General features: G+C 26.9%; 1 protein-coding gene across 2 annotated transcripts in view; it reads right to left on the reverse strand.

The window, feature by feature from the left end:
- LOC129966047 (mid1-interacting protein 1-B-like) overlaps nucleotides 1-19,101 on the reverse strand; it is a 79,615-nt gene extending 60,514 nt beyond the window's left edge. For both annotated transcript variants that reach the window (XM_056080400.1, XM_056080399.1), the window contains exon 1: nucleotides 16,687-19,101. In XM_056080400.1, the coding sequence (XP_055936375.1) occupies nucleotides 18,251-18,910 (660 nt within the window). In that variant the 5' untranslated portion in view covers nucleotides 18,911-19,101 and the 3' untranslated portion in view covers nucleotides 16,687-18,250. The remainder of the gene's footprint in view (nucleotides 1-16,686) is intronic.
- Nucleotides 19,102-23,268: the final 4,167 nt, after the last annotated feature.

Raw genomic sequence — 23,268 nt, forward strand, 5'->3', positions numbered from 1 at the left:
CTAAGATTTTTACACAATTTTTCTGAAAATAATATAAAATTGTAGTAATTTAAGTTGAGAAAAAAAATTCTTCAGTCGCAATTATTACGTTTTAAAAAATTTGACACTAATTGCTTGCAAAATAAGAAAGAAAGAATGGTTGGAAAGCAGATACAAACAGATTTTAAAATAAATATTAATGACTCTTATGTGCCTTTATTTTCCATTGTAGTGTGGGCGATTAAAATAATGTTGCTAGTTTCATTTATTTAGAATTTTCCAGATGACTGTCTTTCGAAATATTTTGCAGTGACAGCAATCCATCTTATTATTTCAATATCTTTGCATTAAATATTGAAAACATTTTGTTTTCTAGAAACGTTTATTATTTAGAGACAAGGCTCATAAAATATCTGTATATTCAAAATAATAAGGAAAACCAATGAATCAATCCTCCAATTTCAGTGATCCAATTTTGCCTCTTTTTTTCATATGAAATCTTATGGTATCTAGATACCTTATCATCGGTAGTTTATCTTCAACAACTTCAATTTTTCAGAAAAATTTAGAAAACACTACATCACTATATATTCTTAACGAGGAAAACTCGCAACAAAATTCTGATTTTTCCAAAACGCAACTAAAAATTATGTGAAATCAAATATCAATTCCTATACTGATTTCGATAATTTTTACTAGATATAAACGATCCTGACCCCTATATACGTTAACAGTGTTTTTTTTTTGTTCACACTTTCCTAATGTTTCAAGAAATATATCAAATTAAAACATTGGTAGACTTTCAGCCTTAACAAAGGGTCTAACTTCCCAATTTTATTCGCCATTTAAAAGTATTCAAAGAGAGTTCCCCAGCCCGACCATTGACACATTTTTTTTTTTTTACAAAATGAATTAATTAGAATGGTTTAGGTTTATTGTGAAAGTAAAATTTTAAATATCCCTTCTATTTAATTAAATAAGATGTAATTAATCAAATTTGAATGATATCGTTAAATAAATTATATTAATACTATTCTGAACAGCTGGTTACTGAAGACGATTAATTTTGGCAGTTACTGCCGAAAGAAATAGATGGAGCACAGCATCAGACCTGTCTCGTCAGCTCTCTTCAGCCACTGTTACAATAGTTTCAAGGCATACCGTGTACAGATGCTTAGAACAGATTGGTCTTTATGCTCGTAGGCCTGTCAGATATGTTCCACTTACTGCAACTCACTGTCGCCTGCGGTTAGCCTGGAGTAGAGATGAATTGTGGACATCGCAACACTGGGTTTGTGTGATGTTTTCAGACGAGTCCAGATTTAGCTTGCAGTCTGATTCTCGCCGGACTTTCATATGGAGAGGGCCAGGTACCCGTTTCCACCAAAAGCATATCATTGAACGACATCGTTACGGTGGTGCAGGATTGCTCGTTTGGGGAGAAATTATTCTGGGTTCCATAACTGACCTGCATGTTCAAATTGCAACCGTGACAGGCCAAATCTATCGGGACGTCATTCTAGAACAACATGTATGTGTGTTTCGGGGAGCCATGGGCGCAGAATTCGTGTTTATGGATGACAACGCCTGTCCTCACCGTGCAAACATCGTAAACGAATGCCTTCGATCGGAGGATATCATCCGTATGGACTGACCACCATTCTCACCGGACTTTAATCCAGTAGAGCATATGTGGGACATGCTTGGTCGACGAGTTGCGACCCGTCAACCACCTCCTACATGTCTACAGGAACTTCGGAGAGCATTGCTTGATGAGTGGTGTAATATTCCCCAAGATCAGATCGAAAATTTGGTACTCAGCATGCTCTAGGCGTTTTACGGACTGTATTACATCGTCTAGGAGACATACTATGTATTAACCATCATACCAACCATGTAATAATATTGTTTTTTGTAAATAAGGTTTTGTGTGTGTGTGTGTGTGATTTGCTACAGGGAGCAAAAAATCGCAATTTTTATTAATGATATCAAACATATAGCATCTTTTTTGCTCTTTACCTTTTGTTTAATAAATAGGCTTTACAAATAAGTCACATTTGTTTTGCTTCTGACTCTTTCTTTTCCTGAACTTGCATTATCCTTAATTTATGGACATGAGTGTATATCAGACGAAGATTCTAAATGCCGTGAGGCGAAAATATAAGTTAAACTGGAAAGCAAATTTAGAATCGCTTTTCCAGTTTTAGATTAATAAGTTGGTTGAAGCTTGATAACGAATGGCTTAAACATTCCATTCCCAGTAATAAATTAAGCAATTAAAACGGTTAGATTTATATTGTGATGTACTTATTTACCAACACGAAAGAGAAATAAAGTTTGAGATGTAAAATTTCAATTTACTAATGAATATACTAAGTCAAGTAATTCATTAAAAAATTAAGATTAAAAAGTTAAAAATAACTAAATAATAAATTTTAAACTAATAATAAAAAACATTAAATTTAATAAATTTAAATAATAAATAATAAATTTTAAGCTAAAATAAATAATAAAAATAACTAAATAATAAATTTTTCCACTAAATTGTAATTAAGTTAAGTGGGAAAATCATACTACCGAAACTAGCAGTACCCGCTCAGCGTTGCCCGTGGCATAACATCCAAGATGAAAAATTAGTTTTAAATTTAAGTTTAGCCTCCACCCGATATGGCACGGGCAAGTGACGCAACGTCAATCAAAAATAAAAATATATTTAGAAATAATCAAAAATAATGACAAAACAATTTTTAGCTAATTTTTGATATACAGTCGTTTGGCGCCTTGCGAGGTTGGCAATTTTTTGGTTGCGCCTTTGCTACCGTTCGCGCCACATTTGACCATTTCACAAAAATTTGGCGATAAACTATTTTTTTTTTAGCTAAAATGACTGTATATCAAATCGGTTCCAGATTCACTAAAAGACCACAATAGAACAGCTGTTTTAAAATTTAAAAATTTACAAATAACTCATTGTACCCACTGTTCCACGCTTATTTATCAACTCTGTATAATTTGATATGAAAATAAAATTCAGCTTGCTACATAATATTTCTCTGTAACTTATGCTGGATATTTTTCCTAATGCAAAAGACAAAAAGATTTTTCTTGGATGTAATTCTAGAAAGTACCATATAAAGTTGTCCATGGACTTCAATATACTAAATTTTTCACCAATAAATGCCCTACAAAATGGTACAAATATCTCCAATATTAGTTAATTTTTCTGGACATAATGAGTTTTGAATCGCTGTTTAAAATCAGCCTAAACAAAGAAATGCATCGCATATGCATACCACAGCTCTTGCTATTTGCGCATGTGCGGATAAGTGCAACGCACAGATACTGCTGTTTTAACGCATGCGCGAATCGTAGTAGGAAAATAATTGAAATTGCAATTATAAACTGCTTTTTTTATTTTGATATGACATCAATATACTAAAACCTTCCCCAATAAATGCCCTACAAAATGGTACAAATATCTCCAATATCAGTTAAGTATTTCTCGAGTTTTTGGAGTTCAAACATACAGACGCTTTCAGGAGACTTCATTTTATACCATGTAAAGATCTTTGGTTTGTCTCTTGTCAAAATTCACTTAAATTTCATTTCGGAGGAAAATATAAAGAAAAAAAAAGAAAAATATCTCGCTTTTTCATTTCAAAAAGATTGGACGTGGAGAATAAAAGAGAGTGGGGAAAACGCTTAATAGAATTTTCCAAAGAAGTATAGCGAGCATAGGTTATGTTAGCTCATGTTAGAGATCGAAAATCGCATTTTCAATTCCTACTATTAGTTCACACTCTCCCTATATATATAATTATATATCTTGTTCAAATTTTCAATCGTAAATAAAATACTTTTTATTCATCCACACAAGTTCAAATACATTTTTTTAAACTTGTAGTGGCTGATACTTGATGTCAATACAGTTTGTTTAATATTAATCAATTAATTAAATTTGTCTAGTTATTTCTATTTGGTCGCCAAATTCGTCGCCATGTCACCAAGCTTTGAGATTACTGACGCGATACCCGATCATAAATAATATAATATATATATATATATATATATATATATATATATATATATATATATATATATATATATATATATATGTATATATATATATATATATATATATATATATATATATATATATATATATATATATATATATATATATATATATATATATATATATATATATAAGAATATAAGTAGAATTTCAATTTAAAAAATTTTGCCACTTAATATTGTAATTCTGTGAAATGTATATACAAATTTATGTTAATTGTAATTAATTAACAAAAGTAACTAAAAATTTTTTTTATTGACCTAAGTAGGAATTGACTTAAAAATTTTTTATATATATATTACTTGTTAACCTTTAGATTCTAAAAGCTTAAAATTATTGAAAACCTTTTTCAATAAAAGCAATTCTTCATTTGACAGAACTATTAATTTTTTGCCACATGTATTATTAATTTTGTTAAAATTCCTTTGAATACCCAAATTTGCCCATTACAGCAAATCGTTTATTATGGCCTACATTTTAAATGTTTCATAATCAAGTGTCTTTAGTGTTATGGCTTTTAGCGTCCTAAATTTTTTTTGCACATAAAATCTTTACTGCAATATTTCTAACATCATATAATTAGAAATTCTTTTCGCAGTTTTTAAAAATATCTAATTAATAATATTTTTAAAGCTAGGATTATTTTCAACAGCATTTCGGCAATATCTTTAATAAATTCGAAAATGAAATAACAAATTTATGATTTATAAGTTAATCTGTTAAGAGCAAGATGTTCATACTTTTGATGCAAGTTGTTATATGAAAAATACTTTGGAGACCCATCTGGTCAGTCAGGATTAATGCTTTCTAAAAATTTTAATTAAATATTTATGTACCTTTATCTCTCAATAGCTTCTTCCGCAAAACATTTTTAAGCTCCAAATATCATATCATTATAGAAACTTTACGATATATTGCTCATTGTACTATATATTTCTCTAGTTTTCTATCAGCTGCCGTAAGATTTAAATTAGAAATTGAAATGAAACAAATAAAATTTCAATAAATGCAAAAAAGTTTTTGATGGCACCATACTTATATTTTTTAATTATGAATACATAAAATCGAATCATTCAGCAATGTAATCTTATGTGTATCACAGAATATTTTTTTTTTCTAATTTATGCAAAATTTCAAAAATTATTTAATAAAAACTTTTTTTTATTATAAAATTCAATTTTTGCTTTTACTTCCAAAATGATTTAAAGAACCAAAATAATATTTTATTCTGCGGCAATCACTAAATATATTTCTGTGGTTCATCATTAAATTCAGTTTTACCTTCAAAAGGCTTTTAATGTGGTAAACAATATTTTTTTTTTTATTTCGATCAATAAATTTACTTCTGGAAAGAAATATGAAGTGTAAATTTTATACAGTGTTCATCGTTCCTATAAATCATATTTAATAAAATTGTATCAAGCCTGACCGATTTATAAAGAAATATAAATCGGTCATATCTTTGAATATCATTATTTTAAGACAATTAACAATTTCATTATTTTAGACAGTTAGTCTTGGAGAAAGTCCAAACGCTGCTTGATGTATTTTGTTTGAGACAGTCGATCGAGGTCTAAAATCGCACATTTTTATAGAATAAATGCATTCAAATTTTCATAAGAATTAATTTTAATTTCAAATGAATGGAACTTTTTTATTTAACATATTAGTGTCTCAAGAATATATTTGTGAAATATGATATACAGAGGATCTGAATAAAAATTTAAAGTTCATAATTCATCAGAAAATTTATTGCTATAAACTACATAAAATATGATTATTTATTTCATTTTGACCTTTTTTTATTATATACACCAATTAAAAAAGTTATGATCTAGCTGTTGGGTCCTGATTAGAGTGGATATCCTTTATATATTAAACCGCGTATGCAGCCTTAAATAAAACTGAATTATTGAATTAATTGTATAGATATTTTAAAACGTCTGAAAAATTTTCTTACATTCGTTTTTTTTTTCCTTCAGAAAATATCATATTTCATATTTATTCCATTTCATACAAACACGTGCTAAATATTTTACTTTCCTAATCTTAAATTGTTTCAAGAGTTAACTTAATCTTTCAATTTAAGTTTTTATCAACGTGTTAGCAACGCACTGATTTAAGCTAATTTTTCCTACACATTCATAAAGTTCTCGTGCAGGTTGAATTTAATTTTCATTTTGTTGAAAATAAATTGCTGAAAAATATAATTAACTTTTTAATTTATTAAAAATAGAAACATAATTTTTAGTCTAAATAATTGGTATCATTAAAAAAATTGTTTTTTGAACTTTAAAATGATTTAAAATTAATTCTATGCCATAATATTTTCGCTTAGTTTTAATTAATTAAATTTCGCTTAATTTTAAATTAATTAAAATTCTAATTAATATTTCAAATTGATCGCTAGGAGTGCACATTCCGATACTCCAAAGTATATATAGGCCAAGTTCGGAAGCAATAGGTCATAAGCTCTGGCGTGTAGAACGCCATTACATACAGACAACACATACACATACATTCAGGCAAACACAAACATATTCGTCTAATATCAGACTTGGAGACTGATTGGTTTAGTTTCTTTAAGATGGTGGACAGAAATATGTATTCGTTTTTATAGAACAGTGGTATTCAAATTTCCATAAATTGGTCAGTTTTAGTGACACATTTAGTTGACTGGAGTGCAACTTTTTTCATTTAAAATATTAATATCTCAAAAATATTTTGCTAAAAATGATTTACAAGACTGAGCATCTTTGTAAAAATTTAAAATTCGTAATTCATTAGAACATTTCTTGACTGAAGTTACATAAAATATAATTATTTACTTCATTTAGATATATATCTATTAATCCAGGTTTACAAATTAGTCATTTGGTCTTGATTCGAATGGATAACCTGTATATATTAAACCATGTTAAATAAAACTAATTTATATAAACTGCCTTAAATAAAACTAATTTATTGAATTAATAATATAGATATTCTAAAAGATCATAGAAAACGTTTTCTTGCATTCATTTTTAGAAAATATTGTATTTTTTGTTTATTTCATTTCAAATAGACAAGTGCTGAAAATTAAAGTTTTATAAGTTTAATTTGCTTTAATAGCTAATTTATTTTTTAAATTGCACTTTTTTTCAATGTTATGGCAACATGTTAAAGGTTAATTTATTGAATTAAATTTATTTATTTATTTGTACAGATAATGTGCTAATGTAGATTAAATTTTCCTTTTCTTTTATGCGAAACAAAATGTTCGAAAATATGGTTAAAATATTTTTAAAATCATTAAAAATAGAAACTTAATTTATAGTTTAAAAGATTGGTTACATTGTTGAGAAGATAATTTATTTTAACCTAAAGATGATATAAAAACCCTTTTTGCTTTGTGATATTTACGTAAGTTATTATGGGAAGATGCCAAAATTCGACTTAATTTTTAATTAATGAAAATTCCAATTAAAATTTCGAAAAACTCCAACCACTATACACATTCTCATCCTCCAAATTAAGTATGTGCCAAGTTCGTTAGCTAGAGGTCCAACGATCTGGCCTATAGAGCGCCGAAATACACACTCATTCATCTTTATTATAAGTAACGATTACGGAATGTAAAAATTTCCTAGAATTTGAAACTTATTATAGAAATGTATGATTTACTATAAAAAATATTTTATCAAAAACTTTTGGTGAAATAAATAAAAAATTTGGCTAAAGTAAAGTGGATACAATGTGTAAAATAAGATAAAGATAAAAAATGTAAGGTATACGGTTAAATTAAATAACATTTTATATGAAACATATTAAACCGTCATATTCGTTTACAGTTACAATTATTTATTGTAATTGTAAACGGATTTAAGATCTCAATAATTTCAATCAAAAGAAATTTGCACAAAAATGTGACTTTAAGATACTGAAGCTTTTTTAAGACAAATTTTATATGAAGTAATAGTAATAATTCCAGAAAGACGCAGAATTGTTAAAACATCTATAGAATTAGCAGTTATTTAAAAGAGATTTTAAATTTTTCTTTCGAACTTAAAATGTTTTTCAGATTTATACTAAAATAATTTAGAGTTTCTAAAAATTGCTTCAAAACATATTGTAAAAATGACTTTTTGACCTCATTATTATTCTATAAATTTAATATTCTATAATATTCATTAAATTTAATTAATTTAATAAACTTTAATAATATTCGATAAATTTAATTTAGAGTATAATATGAATATTTTTTAAGAATTAAGATAAATTCTGAGTGAATTTGAACCTTTTTCTCTTGTTACAAAAATGAGAATCCAATGCATACATAGCTAATAATTTATTATTTGCTAAATTTAAATCGCAACTGCTATCTGTGACTGTATTATCATTAATCAATTCAGGGCCTTCTTTTTTTTTCTCATTTTTTTGGAGAGGGGTTGTTGGGATAACAAAATTTTCTTATTACTGTTCCTTGAAACCATTTAATTTATTACAATTGTGAGATATTTCATCTAATATTATATAAACTGTCAATGTGCTTTATTGTATTTACTTTGCAGATTAAATTTATGAATCTACTCTAAGAAATTCCCCCAACCTATATTTTTGTTCTAATTTTAATGGCAAAAATTTCGTAATTCATCTCTAGAGGATGGAGATTAACAATAAAAAGAGGGTTGATTTAAGGAATATCATTTGGAGTGCTGAAGATAATTTCATCCCCCCCCAAAAAAAAACAGAAAATATGTGCATTTACATTCATTTAATATTCAGGAGAAATTCGCTACAATTTCAATTTTTTTCTTTATTTTTCGCATAAAAGTAAAATATAATGCTAAAAAGGGATATCACTTAGCACAATTTGCTTTGCATATAAATTGAAGTTAAATATTTTTTAAAAATTTTGAATGGAGAATTAGAATACCAAGCACATTGCACGTATCACAAGCAAGATATCTGAACTCAACTTCATTTTGTGATACCTTTATATCACACTAAATATTATAATAAAGCTATATCAATGCCGAAGAAATTGTGTGCAAATATTTAGCCTTGTTCAAAAAACGAGTTATTTTGAATTTCTTATGCTCGAAATACAAGTATATGTAATAAGAAATACGATAATTTCCTCACTTCCCCGGCAGAAACTATTTTCAGAAAATTCAGTTACCCAAATCTGATTCACTCAATTTTTTGAGTTGAGTTTCTGACGTATGTTTGCGCGCATACAAGGATATAAGCAGACTCACATATTTCAGAAAATGGTTTTGTTTCCGAATGTAGGAAGGTGTAAAATGACAACATTTATCAAAATCTCAAGTTCCCAGGTTTTTAGCTATACAATATTTTCCCTGTGTAATTAACTTCATAATGTGTATGTTTTTGTTGTAAAAACATCTTAGGAATAACTGAATTTGCATTTTTTGGTGCTAAATGAAAATAATTTAAACTTCACAATTGTTGGGAAATACACAAAAAAAACTAGATACAGAATACTCAATATTTTTTTAATATTCATGTATAAAGGTTAAATAAGAATTGCTAATCCTTATGAGTTCCTGCATTGTAGAGTTTTCTGCTTTCAAAGGTTTTCCTATTTCAGTATGCATAATTTCGTTAAATGGTTTTTTAATCTAATATTATGAATGCTTATATTGTTACATACTTCTTTGAATGATATGTGATTCATAAAAAATTAAAGATGAGAGAAGTAAATGCACTTGAAAGAAACTTGCACAAAAATACAAAAGCATAACGCTTCAATATTCATTTGTTCATTACGGATGGTATTATTATTATTTTAATTATTAAACCTTTTTTTGGTATACATTTCACATTTATAGTGTTTTACATCTATAGCTTCCATATTGCATTTCCCTTGGAATTTTTTTTTTTTTTTTGGAAACATCATCTATCCAAGAACATTTTAATTTTTGAATTAATTATATTTCAACGTAAAGATATAAAATTAAAATTTTATATAATTTTTTTAGTCGCAGATAAATATGGATTGGTAAATCAGTAAATTTCTAAACCATGGTATAAGACACTAACTTTACTGTTTGAGATAACAATTATGTTAATTTTGATAGTATTCATTGCTGGATTCTTTATTGTCTGTTTTAGTTGATCAAGTTTAAATAATAGTCATATGTCTGTAAATAAATTAAGTTAATACAGTAATAATTGAAAAGAAATTTAAAGACTATTTGAAATTTTATTCAAAACATCGTAACCTGATAATATTTCAGGCTTGATTCTTTATCTTTAAATTATATCCATAATTTTATTCTTAATTATAGCAACGAGTGCATAAAAAATTAAGCTGCAACCATTGTAAGACGCAAATATTTCTGAACAAAGAAATCCAACAATAAAAAAGAATGAATTCAATAAAAATTATTTAGAAAATATTAGTGTTACTGATTTTTTTTAAAATTAAAAATGATGAAAAATTGTTTTTGTGCCATGATGTAATTCAAATGATTGAAAGAAAACGTTAAGTTTCAATTAATTTTTTCAACACTCTAATTCAAATTTTGGGTAATTAAACTAAGAAGTAACTATGCACCAGAGTTAGTAACAATATACATATAAAATCAAGATTATAAATATTATAGTGTTAATGTTAGATATCACAATTACTAATGTTTATCAGAACTTAGCAGCCTTTGTCGTCCATTTGGTTTTATAGAATTAACAGTTGCTAAATATTTCAATATTTTCATAACTTGGCCTTACTAGTTTCTCAGAAAGATATTTTTGAACTTCAAATTTTTATAGATTTTGAAACTCACACTATATTAGAAGCCTAAATACTCTTCATTGTGCTGCGGATTTCCTTAATTTTCTGTTTATATACATTCACTTCTATCACAAGAAAGAACGGCGGCGCTTAAAAATGAAAGCACTTTAAAAAAATTCACCATTGTTTGATTCTGAAACTAAACTTCGATTTTAAGTGCAACAAAATTTCAAAACTTTTATTAAAATTATGTCTTAAATGAAATCTAGTTACTCAACGTGGAAAAATAAATTGTATCTTTTCTCTTAATATTCAAAAATGGAAAAGTAGCTAAGATGAAATAATAGTAGCAACAATGATGTGAAATTCACTTCATATTTTTTGTCAAATACGTTTAATATATTTTATAAAAATTAATTAAAGATTGAAAAATTATGCTGTTAAAAAGTTAGCATTTTTCAAAAGACAATTTTCTGAATTTTTAGGTAATGTAAAAATTAAGTTTGTATTGTGATATTTTTTGTAGTTATCATTAAAAACCCCCGCCAAAATATCACTTAAATTTCAATTAATTAAAATCCTAATTATTTTTTTTAATTTTTCCTACCTACACATTCCCATCCTCCAAAGTTTTTATATGCCATATATGTTAGCTACAGGACAAATTATTTATCCTGTAGAACTCCACCATACGCAAATGCAACCATTATTACTTGTAAATATTATGGAGAAAAAAAATATTTTCCACCAACAGAATTCACTGAAAAGCATAATCTTATCAGTTATTTTCAAATGCATATATGAAATCATTTAGTGATTTTGAATTCTTGAAGGGGAAAAAAACTCTAACTATTTTTCATTATTGATTATTTTAGACCCCCAACCATAGACTATCATTATTCTGAAAAGTTAGTTTATTCCATGTTTGATATTCTATTGATAAATATTATCTTACATAAAATGCATAGTTGGAATATAAAATTTTAAAATAAAATTCATATTTATAAACGACTTACAAAGCTAGATCATACAGATATACATCCTTGGATGATATATTTTGATTCTTGTTCCAATATAACAAAGACCCAGTTTATCTAAGCACTCATATGCAAGGAAAATGAATTTAATCTACCACTAAGAGAAAATTTTCTGTTGCTTACCAGACCACCAAGCCATTACTTCGCCACGTATTCAATCATTTGGAACACTGACTTTTCTGCATCATTTCTGCAGTTACGTTTTTATTTTATTTTATTTATTTATTTATTTGGTTAAGCAGATTTCAGTAATAACAAAAATAAATGAAAAACGCTTATACGATTTTGTTTTGCATTCTTTATTTGCGTGTTGTAGGGAGATAATTTTCAAAGGCAAAAACACGTGTTTTGGGTAACGAGGTTGTTCAACTGCGCGTGAATGAGTAAAAGCTATATAAATGATGGGGCAATTATTATCTCGAATATTCTCTGTGTCATGTAAGTGTAGTTTTAAGTCTTTGCTTCAATTACCGATTGCTCTCATTAAGTCGTACAATAATCATTGCTGGTTTTAAACATTTCTTTAAAGGAAAAAAAAGACATTTTTTTACCAATGCATTTATTCAATTTTTATATTTGTGCGATTAGAAAAAAATTAAAGTTTAAAATGTAAATGTAAACTCTTGTTTAATTTTCATTAAACTTTCAGAAAAAGTGATAATAATAATCGCTACAATTTTTATGAAATGAACATCGAAAATAAATAACCGTACTTCTGGTAATGCAGCATGTAATTAAAAAAATGTTTTAACTTATATCAAGACAAAATAAGATTATCTTAATTAAGTCTTAAGACTTAATTTTATGATATAAAAATCAAACTACCTCTTTACTCTTAGTATCAATTGTAATGAAATCCAAAATTATGCAATGATACGAGAACTGAAAAATATAATTCTATAATATTTTAAACTGCAATGTTTAAAATAATTGATTATGATCTCTAATAAGAATATTAAAAATTAAATGCTATTACAGACATTTCATCTTCAGGCAATTTTTAAAATATTTTGATTAAATCGATTGAGCTAATACAGCCTCAAAAAAAGGTTTTAACTGTCATTCCTAAGGCAAATTCTAACCTAATACCTTTAGTAAACACATCTTTTGACTCAGAATGGCTCTGTGTTAGGATGAAGGAGGTCAAGTTTACTGGGCATCAAAAACAGTGTCAAGTAGCTTTAGGCAGAATACAAGAATACTCTCAAAGGATGAAAATAACCTACTGATATACAAAGGTGAAACTCATTACCATAAGTAAAATATTCCGAAATACATGTACATAAAAATGGAATATTTCTGAAAAGCCAAATATAGAAACTTTTGAATATAAACTGCTAATTTACACATCAACATAATGAAACAAACTATATGTAGCTATGTCATAATTTTCAAAAAAAGATGATTATTTTTATCTGAATTTAAATCAAGAAAATCATTAAAAGAATAATATTAACATTTCCCACAAGAAACTGCATATTTTCCATATTCAGATACCTAATACATACCACCTAATTTTGCTTTTCCGCTATAATAATGAAAAAAAGCTAACAAATTATGTTAGTAGAATATAAGCACGCATACTTTTTTATTTTGACGCTTATTTGTGAAAAATATCTTCATGTTTATATAATATGGAAAATACTGCTATGCCTAGTCATCCGAAATAAAAAATACAACATCTTTCATTATGCTTTAAGTTTCTGATGCAGAATTCGTGCTCACTATTTTCTTATATTTTATTGCTACTTATATGACAAGAATGCAGTTGATAACCCGAATTCTTTCTAACTTTCCTATTTTAAGACCAGAGCAATAGACAATTCTTTGAATCTTGCACTTTTAGAACCACGCCGACTCAATAAATATCCTTCAGAAATAATCGGAGATACTGATATATTACAATCAAATCCTAAATATATCTTAAATTTTTATGGAGCTGCTTTCAAACAGTATATTTAAATTTTGCTTTTATGATAAGAGGGTATTTTTTTTAAATATTATGGAGAAAAATGTTTCCGTTATATATTTAATACAAGGTTTTTGTAATTTTAATTTACTGATAGTTATATATATATATATATATATATATATATATATATATATATATATATTACGTAATTTCTGGAGAACTTCCTTTTTTTCTGTTTTTGCATTGTTGCTGATGTTTCTCCGACATTGTAAAACTATACTGTATACATTGTATATATATATAATCTATATTTGATCGGAGTATCAATGCTGAGTTTAGTGTCTGTTTAAATTAAATAACATAAAAGCACATATATTTACTTAATATTTTTAACGGCTTAAAAAGAGAGATAAATGCTTTCCCTGAACCATACGTATAGCACTCCTATAGTAATACACTTTATTTGTTTTTCATGGTGAATACAAAATACTGAAAATATCATTCTATAAAATTCCGAAAATAAATTATTTTAAAAGAAATTATTGATAGAATCTGATTCCTTTTATGAATGATATAACACTTTCAACGCTACCGACGAGATATCTTGTCTTTCAGATACATTTCAATCACAGATTTCTGTGAGCTAAAATTCGCCTCTTATCCCAGTTTGAAAGAAGTAAAGGTATTCTTCAGATATGTATTAGAAAGTTCAACCTATTTATCATAAGAGACAAATTTTAACCCACAAAAACCTGCAATTGGAAGTATCTGAAATACGAGATATCTCATCGGTGGCATTGAAAGTGTTAAAGTAAGTTTAAGCCGATTTAATTAGGATAATCGCATCTACTCCCATAAAATCCTTTTTTTTAATATTTTAATTTGTTGAGATTGTATAAATAAACTAGCCAGTTTGTCTAGAATTGTCAGTCTCCAATTTTACGGACAAATAGATAAAAAAATAAAGTATAATCTACTCCCTCTTCAACCTTATAACACAATTTCATCCACATAAAAATCATCATTATTTCGTATTTCTGTCCCTGCACATAACATTTTTCCGCTCATCTTTAGTAGAATAGAAAATACTCTAAAAAATATAACTTAAAAAAAATATCAAGCTGAATTTGTTACTTATATATTCATGTATTTTTATTATTAGGAATATTTTTAAAATTTAAAATTAAACAAAATCTGTATAAGAATTTAAATTTTTACAAATATTTTAAATAATGTAAGTTCTATATTGAATAATCAATGTACCAGATACGTACCTAATTTAAGTTACGACTTGTTTAGAGTCTTTCTTTTAATCAAATACGCCAGTAAACATTACAAATATAGGGAAACAATGCGTTTAAATATTTTGAAACTCGGAATATTTGTCGATGCCAAAAGAATCAATTCCAATTATTTCGGAAGCCACTAAACTTTTTCGCTTTTCTCAATGATTATAGTGACTCGAGTCTAAAAAAAATGGCAACTTAATCTAAAAATTTGTAATCGAAATAACTTTCTTTTTTTTTGATTTTTTGCTAATAAAAGATGAGCCAAATGAAATCTATGCAACGAGTACAATAACAAAAGGCCAACAAAGTTTTTTAAAATGTCGGATGAGAGGAAAAAAATTTATCTGATGTAACAGTCATGATTTCTTCTTTTACATGCTGATATGGAGTGAATGTATGATGTATTTAGAGATCTGTCAATAACTTCGAAATATTACCATCTAACCAAAATAAAGATACCGTTTTTAACACGGCAAATATTCCCCCACAATTGTTTCAGCAACCTATAGAGATGCTAATAAGCTATCTACTCTCTTTCAAACCAGATGATAGTAAACACGATTAATATTGCTAACCTTGGAGTCTAATATTTAATCACTCAGTGTATTTTTTTTTTCTTTTTTTTTTGACATTTTTACTTTTTGTGAGAAATTAAAAGTTATGAATTACAGTATTCTTTATTCATATCATATAAAAAACTTTGAATCACCTTATTAAAAAATTTATTCGAATCGCGTCTTAACTCAGAGCTGCTGCTCAGATTAATTTTGACATTAATTAATATTTGCAAATAATTTATTTTCCTCATCTCTTGAGAATATAATGATGTAACGTTTTCCTAAAAATTTCAGCCTTACTTACATTTGGATGAAATGAATGACTTATAAAAATGTTTCACGCATAATATACTTAAATAATAAAATTTTTAATAAATGATTATAGTGGTCATATATATATTGTGCTTTATTTTTTAAAATATGTGACATTTCAGTTAACCATTCTGAATTCTAATTTAAAGACAATAATGAGTCCATATTTTAGTTTTTAAATAACACCACGTGTGATTAACTTTTATATTATCAATGCGTGAGATAAATTTTTTGTTAAAATGTTTGTTTCTTCCTAAAAGGGTATTAAAAAATCATTAAACATATTTTAAATTTCCACTGAGTTTAGTTAAAAAACTCTTCAGCTTTCCAAAACATTCAAAAATAAAAACAACAAATGAAAATAAGGAATAGTTAAATTAAGAAGTAATAAATTCTCATTAGGATGTTCCCTAAAATATGTTGAAATTCTTCATAAAAAATATTCTAAACAATGCATATTCTGATTTTTTTAGAACCAGTTCCGGAATATATAATTATAATAATTCCAATAGAAAACAATATCTATAAATTTAAATCTTCATTTTGAATTTTGTTTATTTGTTTGGCTTGTGTCTTATGTAAGCGTTATACCGTTATTAAATCCGAACAGTTTGGGTATCATTAATTTATTTATCAATTATATCTTAAAATGATTATTTAATGTAGTATTTTACAAATTTTTTGAAGGACGATCTATTAATAACAAATTTTATTTCTTCCATATAAATAATCATATCTAATCCAAAAATGTAATTAAACCAAATAAATCAGAAAATGAAATGTACTTACGTTGCAATTATCAGCTTCTTCAACAAGAATATTTATTTCCTCTTGCGATGAAAAGTACATCAGAAAAAGCTCCTAAAAAATCCATATCCACTGATTTCCTTCTTGAAATGGTGCTTCATTGCATAAGAAATTTATCTGCAGGTTACACGAATTCTTTTCCAGAAAGTCTATTGCAGAAACAGATATAAAAAAATATGCGTAGCTCCTTTCACTCTTGCATAATCCATTCAGAAATATAATTAAAATCCATAGACAGGAACTCACCACATTATTAAAGAAAAATAAAAATAATTACTTTTTGAATTCCTCAAAACTCAAAACAAAAACATCACTCACGTTTGGCTTGAAACTTGAGACTAGTTCTAAAAATAGGCACAATAATTTATCTTCCATTGCTGTAAATTTCAGGAAAGGCACTGCTGAAATAAACTTCGTTTGTAGAAAAACGTTCACTCGAATAAAAATTCTCATTTTCATTTGATTCTATGAGTATCTTTGTGGCTAAAGTGCCAATGCACAAATAGTAAAAACATGAAAAAAATGGACTTATAAGTGTTCATATTTATATAGGATTTTTAAAATTTGAAAGATTTGGTGAGGGAAAAAATATTTAAATAACCTTCAAAGATAGTAGGAACTATAAAACTGTAAATTTTTAATAACTTAATTATATTGGCATAATCTTCAGTAAAAATTTGCTTAAAATTAATAAACATTTTTATATAGATTATTATCTCATATCCTGGAATAGTTTGTCATCTTAATTTAAATTTAAAATTTTTAATAATAAGAATTTTTTTTAAAAATTCTTATTATTAAATCAATCAAAAGATGGGAATTATTTTTAATTTAAATTGGGAGTACACTAAATATTAGGACTACCACTATTATATTAAATATCTGTCTACCAAAGAAAAGCGAAGAAAATTTTTTTTCTATGGAGATTTAACTCTGAAGTGAAGCTCATCGTAAACCTTAAAATATGAAAGCATTTTGTTAGATTTCAGGAAACTATAATACACATTTTAATTTTAGGGGGAACTTCTTGAATGAAAGAAATGTCATTTACCTTTTTATGAATCAAAATATTTTAAACAGAACATTACAAGCTGCAGATAATTGTCATAATAAATGGCATTTTCTTATGGCATTTAAATATAAATATGCATCCATATTTTTACATTGGTTCATCTTGATACAAGCCTATTTTGAAACGCACTGGCACATTTTTCACCACAATTATCGAAAAAAGCTCTCAATGATTTAATTAAATATTGTACTTGCAGATAACATCAATAATATTAATTGAAAAAAAAGATATTTTCACCATTTTTATCTTATATGTGTCACTTATTAAGTGAAGCAAAACTAGTCCGATTGAGTCACTCGGAACCCACGACCAGGTACAAAATAAATGACGTGAAAAACCTAAGAAATGATTTAGGCTTTCTTTGAGCAATGATATTTTCCCCAGATGGAATGTTAATGTATCTGAGAAAAACAGTGTTTTGATGCGCAGCATTGTTTCCAAAGTTTTTCCCTGGCGAAGATTCGTCTGAAAAGACTATACCATCGGTGACTCGATTTCTTCTTGATACCGACTAGATAAATAATCCGCGGAATCAGCTAACTGATGCAAGATTGCATGAAGTCCATGGAGATGATGGCGGAAGGCTGTGGCAAGATGCGAAGTTTGCTCAATAATCATGCTTTCACGGTCTGTCATAATGCTCTCAAAATCACTGTCTGTATCCTGATCAGAGGAACAGCCCATGCTGCTTCCTAATCCGTCATCGGATGATTGCCTGGGTGTGGTCATTCCTGTGGTCATCCCTGGTGGCATCATCATTCCTAAAGTTGATCTCCGAGGACTGGACATTCCACTGAGAGACCCTGCAACAGGGAAGAGAGTTGCATTCATAGACGAGGGACCCCAAAGCAACTCGGTTTTCACATCTTTCAACATAGTATAGAAACTGTATAAATCTTGATATTGGATTCCTGGAGGTGGAGGTTGGGTCTTTCTTCGATTTTGCACTTCCATATCCTTGAGGCGAGAGGGCACCAAAACAGTAGCATCCATGTTATTGACGGCTTTCACAAATCGATCAATCGCACTTAACACCGATTGTTGAGAGCATGTGAATCGATCTCCAGCACCAGGTCTTCTTCGGATAGCCGATGTCGGGACGACCGGTGCCGGACCCTCACCGTAATTTAGCATTGTGATGGAGAAACTCGGAAGTCACTCGAGTTCGCGCGAACTGGCTGTATTTCTGAAATCTGTTTCGTTTCGTGTGCGTAAGCAGCACACCCGCTACCCCGAACTAGTTCGCCACCTGAGTGACCTAGCTCAAATGCAAGGTAGATTTTCGCCGCTTGTGTCTACAGATGAAACGGATCGCTCTGTAATGCACCTTGAGGGAGAACAACTTGAATAGAAAACCTGATTTGGCGAGTTATCCTTTGATTTTCGACTAAGTATTGAATAGGGAAATAGTATTGTAAAAACGCATCATTATAAGAGATATTTTTTCATGAATATTTTATATAAAATAGCAGCATAAATTATGAAATTGTACTACCCATCTGTAGCTTTTGAAAAAAAGTAAGCGCAGTTAAAGATATTCAAGATAACATTTCTATGTTTTTCAAACACACGCGCAATTAATTTTTAAACATAAGCTTGCATGAAGAAAAAACAAAGCCTGGTTATTTTAATACATAACAACAGTTATAAAATTTATTTTATTATTCAAATTTTTATATGCATATTTAAAAACAGATTTTCTCCATCAAAAAAACTCGCGGTATCTAAATTAAAATTTAATGCAATTAAAAATGACATTCGCATAGATTAAATAAATAATACTTTGCACTTTAAAATATTTACAGAAAACAAACATTTTTTCAGGTATAATCAAAGATATTTGAACAGTAATTCAGCAATGGAATTTCTACTTCAGTTTTCTGACGCTGCTATTAAAATTTTACTCAGTTGTTTCATATTATTAATTTATCCTTAAATATAACCTCTATAATTCTCTAAAATAATCTTTAAATATGCTGATAAATGCCTAAAAATGTTAATTAGTCTTTCATAAAATAATATTGAAAGCCTTTTATGAATGATCGTTGATTTATAATTTGTGGCTTAAATTATCAAATAAATGCAAATCTAAAATGATAAGCAATTTAACTAACATCAAAATATTAAATAAAAATATTATCTCATTAAACCTTAATTAATAAATGACACAATTTTTATCATTTAAAAATATTAAGAATTTTTGGAAAATGTATTTAGTGACAAAATTTTTTATAGCAACTGAAACTATGATTGAAACATAATTCTTTAGAAATTCACTTAAAACATTCGTAAATAATAAATTAATTCCAATTTCAGTACGAAAAGTTTTCTTCGCTCTCAATTCTTTAAAAGATTATACGTTTTAGGTTTAGTAAAAATATTCCTCTTTCTTTAAAGTAATTTAAAGATGAATTTTTAAAAAAAAAATCTTTTGCTCATAAAAAATATATCTTGTCGCAATAATTTCAAAGGAAAACAAACAAATAGAAAAAAAACTCATTAAATAAGAATTAAATAGACAATTTCAATAGATTTCAGCTGCAATTCTTCAAAATTTAATACCATTATTTTACAATATCCAAAATGTTTGAAAACAAATTTATACGATGTAAAATGTAATATCAGAAGACGATATGCAAAAGTTTTGAAGTATCATTAAAGTAGCCTAAATGTTCCGCATTGATAATATATAATGTTATATATTAATAGTTTTCACAAGAAAACCTATTAAAATAGCCAATTTTAAATCAGCATGAACTCAAAAAAAGGAAACATGGAACAATGATTTTAGTAAGTTTTTTAAATAGCATTCTAAATAATACCTTCCAAAAAATATCAAGATATTATAAGTTTAGAAAAAGTAATAAGATATCCGCTTATATTTCTGAATTATTTGAAAATATTCCTTTTCATATTTTCATTAATCAGAAAGAGGTAAAAATAACTTATTTTTTTCTCAATTCAAAGAATTTTGAATAATTTCGATTAGAGCATATTAATAAATATATGGAATAAATATTTCATAAATAAATACAAAAACTTACCTCTTTAATGGTTTACAGATTCATGAAAATAAGAGAAAAAGTAGTGAATTTGTAAATTATTTCTAGAAAGTTCTTTAAAAGAATATTCCAGATTAAAATTTTGTATTTTTCTCTTTTATTTGATATTGCCATTAATGTAATACTTCTATAAAAAATTGTTTACTGGAATTAAATCGTTTGCAATGGACGGGAATTTATTTATTGAATTTTTGTAATGTTACAAATCGTCTGCAATTGAAAAAAAATAATTACATGTTTTGAACATTGGAAAGTCAGTTTTTAATATGTAAAACCAATATTATAATATTCTAAATATAATATTAGAGTATGAAAAAATTTAAAATTTCTTGAAATTGCAAAAAATATTAATAAACTGAAACAATTGCTACTTTCTGTCCTCTGAGTTCAAAAAGTTTCATTATATTTTGAAATATTCCGATAAATTTTGAGAAATAATGAAGAAATATATCACATACATGAAGCACTTTTTTTATTATTATTATGCACAGTTATAACTTCTAGTACAAGTATAAGCTTGTCACGTGGTATTTTACTAATACAAAATTTTTATTACAGGGAATACAAAAATTTCCTTTTAAAAAAAAATTAAAGATTGGTTTCCTGTTGACCTTTTCGCATAATTACTCGTTTAAATACGTCATTTACACCGAATAAGCATTTATAGTCCAAATATGATTAGTAATCAAATACAATAAACTAAATATTTCTTTTTATAAAATGTTATTTTAGATCTTAATTAAAAAGAATGAAAATGAATTTCACAAACTGAATTATAGATACAACGAATTTGAATGAAAAATTATTAATCTCACTTGCTCAAAACCAAGGTAAAAGCAAATATTTTTTGCCATATTTTAAAAAATATTTATCGGGAACTAATACTTAAATTATTTTAATCAACTTCCCTTTTCACAGTGATTTAATAAAAAAAAATTAATGAATGGCAACTTATGTGTAAGACAAAGAGAAATGCACATAATATAAATATTTTTTTATGTCAACAGCAAAGTAAGATACTAAATAAATGCCAAAACAGCTTATTAAAATAATACATAAATAATTCCATTCTATATAATTTCTTGTTAAAGTAAAGTAAATCGAATTCAAATTTAAAATGCATTTTCACTTTGTAGAATTCATATTAGAATTTCACTCAGATTTAAATTTAAATTTTAGGATTTTATTCTAAAAGTGAAGCATCTAATTTATTGAGTTTTATGAATTATTGTGTCCTCATATACATGAAACAAACAGACATAATTAAAAAAAAATTAAACTTTGGAACGTTTGTAACAATATATTCATCAAGATCGAATTTTTCCGCTTTTTTTTATATTGTTTTCAAATATACTTTGTACACAAAGAAAAAAATTCGAAATTATTATTATTTTTTCTTTTATTATTAAATCTTCCTAAGTCCTAATTATACCCATGCAAATGAATTAATTTTCTGGTATAATCCAAAATATCGTTCAAGTGTCGATTCTGATGACATTCTAGCTTTTCAATTTATGAACATCAATTCCGATGCGTTAATTAGCGTGTATTAGCGTAATTAATTAGCGTGTATGAATTCATTCTGTAATTCTAATCTTCACCAAAGAAAATTTCCCAAGACAAAATTTGGCGAGAGAAAGTTTGGCGTGCATTAATTTGGCAACAAAACCGAAACCATCCCACCACGTGATTCAGACAAGTTTTCTTTAGCTTTCCTGCATAGCGGAACAAATGAGTTTCTCTTCACAACGATTTTTCTGGTATTTCTTTTTTAACAATCATTATGATGGAATCTTATTATTCAAATGAAATTTTGTCAAAGGAAACTTCTTTCTATGTAAAATAAGCCTAAGAAAATAAGTTCATCTTTTTGTCTTTAATAAGCTACTAAAAACAAAATTTTAATTTCCTTTAGTTCATTCCATCTTGATCAGTTTAAAAGCATAAGCAACAGTAAATAAAATTTATTGATTCTAATTGAATTAAATACTCTTCGTGCCAGATGAATCGAATCCAGGAGGTATAATTTACATGAATATATTTCATAGCATTTATATAATTTCAAATTCAATTCTTTTTTTTTTACTATGCACTATAGAAGTTCTAAAATTTTCAAATGACATCTACTGTAAATTTTTTTATCAAATAACTTTAATATTTTAGCATATGTTTGAGCATGAAACTATACTATATATCAGGTCATGAAAAAAAATTCCGTTATCAAAGAAGATAATGTTTAATTAAAATTAATTTCAGATTAAGAAACAGCTGAATTAAATTAAATGATCGTCTTCAGAGTTAAAATGTATTCTTTCTATTTTGGAAAAGTAGATTTTTTTATGAAGTCGGACTTCAGCAAATAATGTTTTCAAACACAAATATATTATTGTTCATAAAATTGCTCATAATAAGTAGAAATAAAATAACAAA

Source organism: Argiope bruennichi, chromosome 4, assembly GCF_947563725.1.
Source record: "Argiope bruennichi chromosome 4, qqArgBrue1.1, whole genome shotgun sequence".
Taxonomy (NCBI): domain Eukaryota; kingdom Metazoa; phylum Arthropoda; class Arachnida; order Araneae; family Araneidae; genus Argiope; species Argiope bruennichi.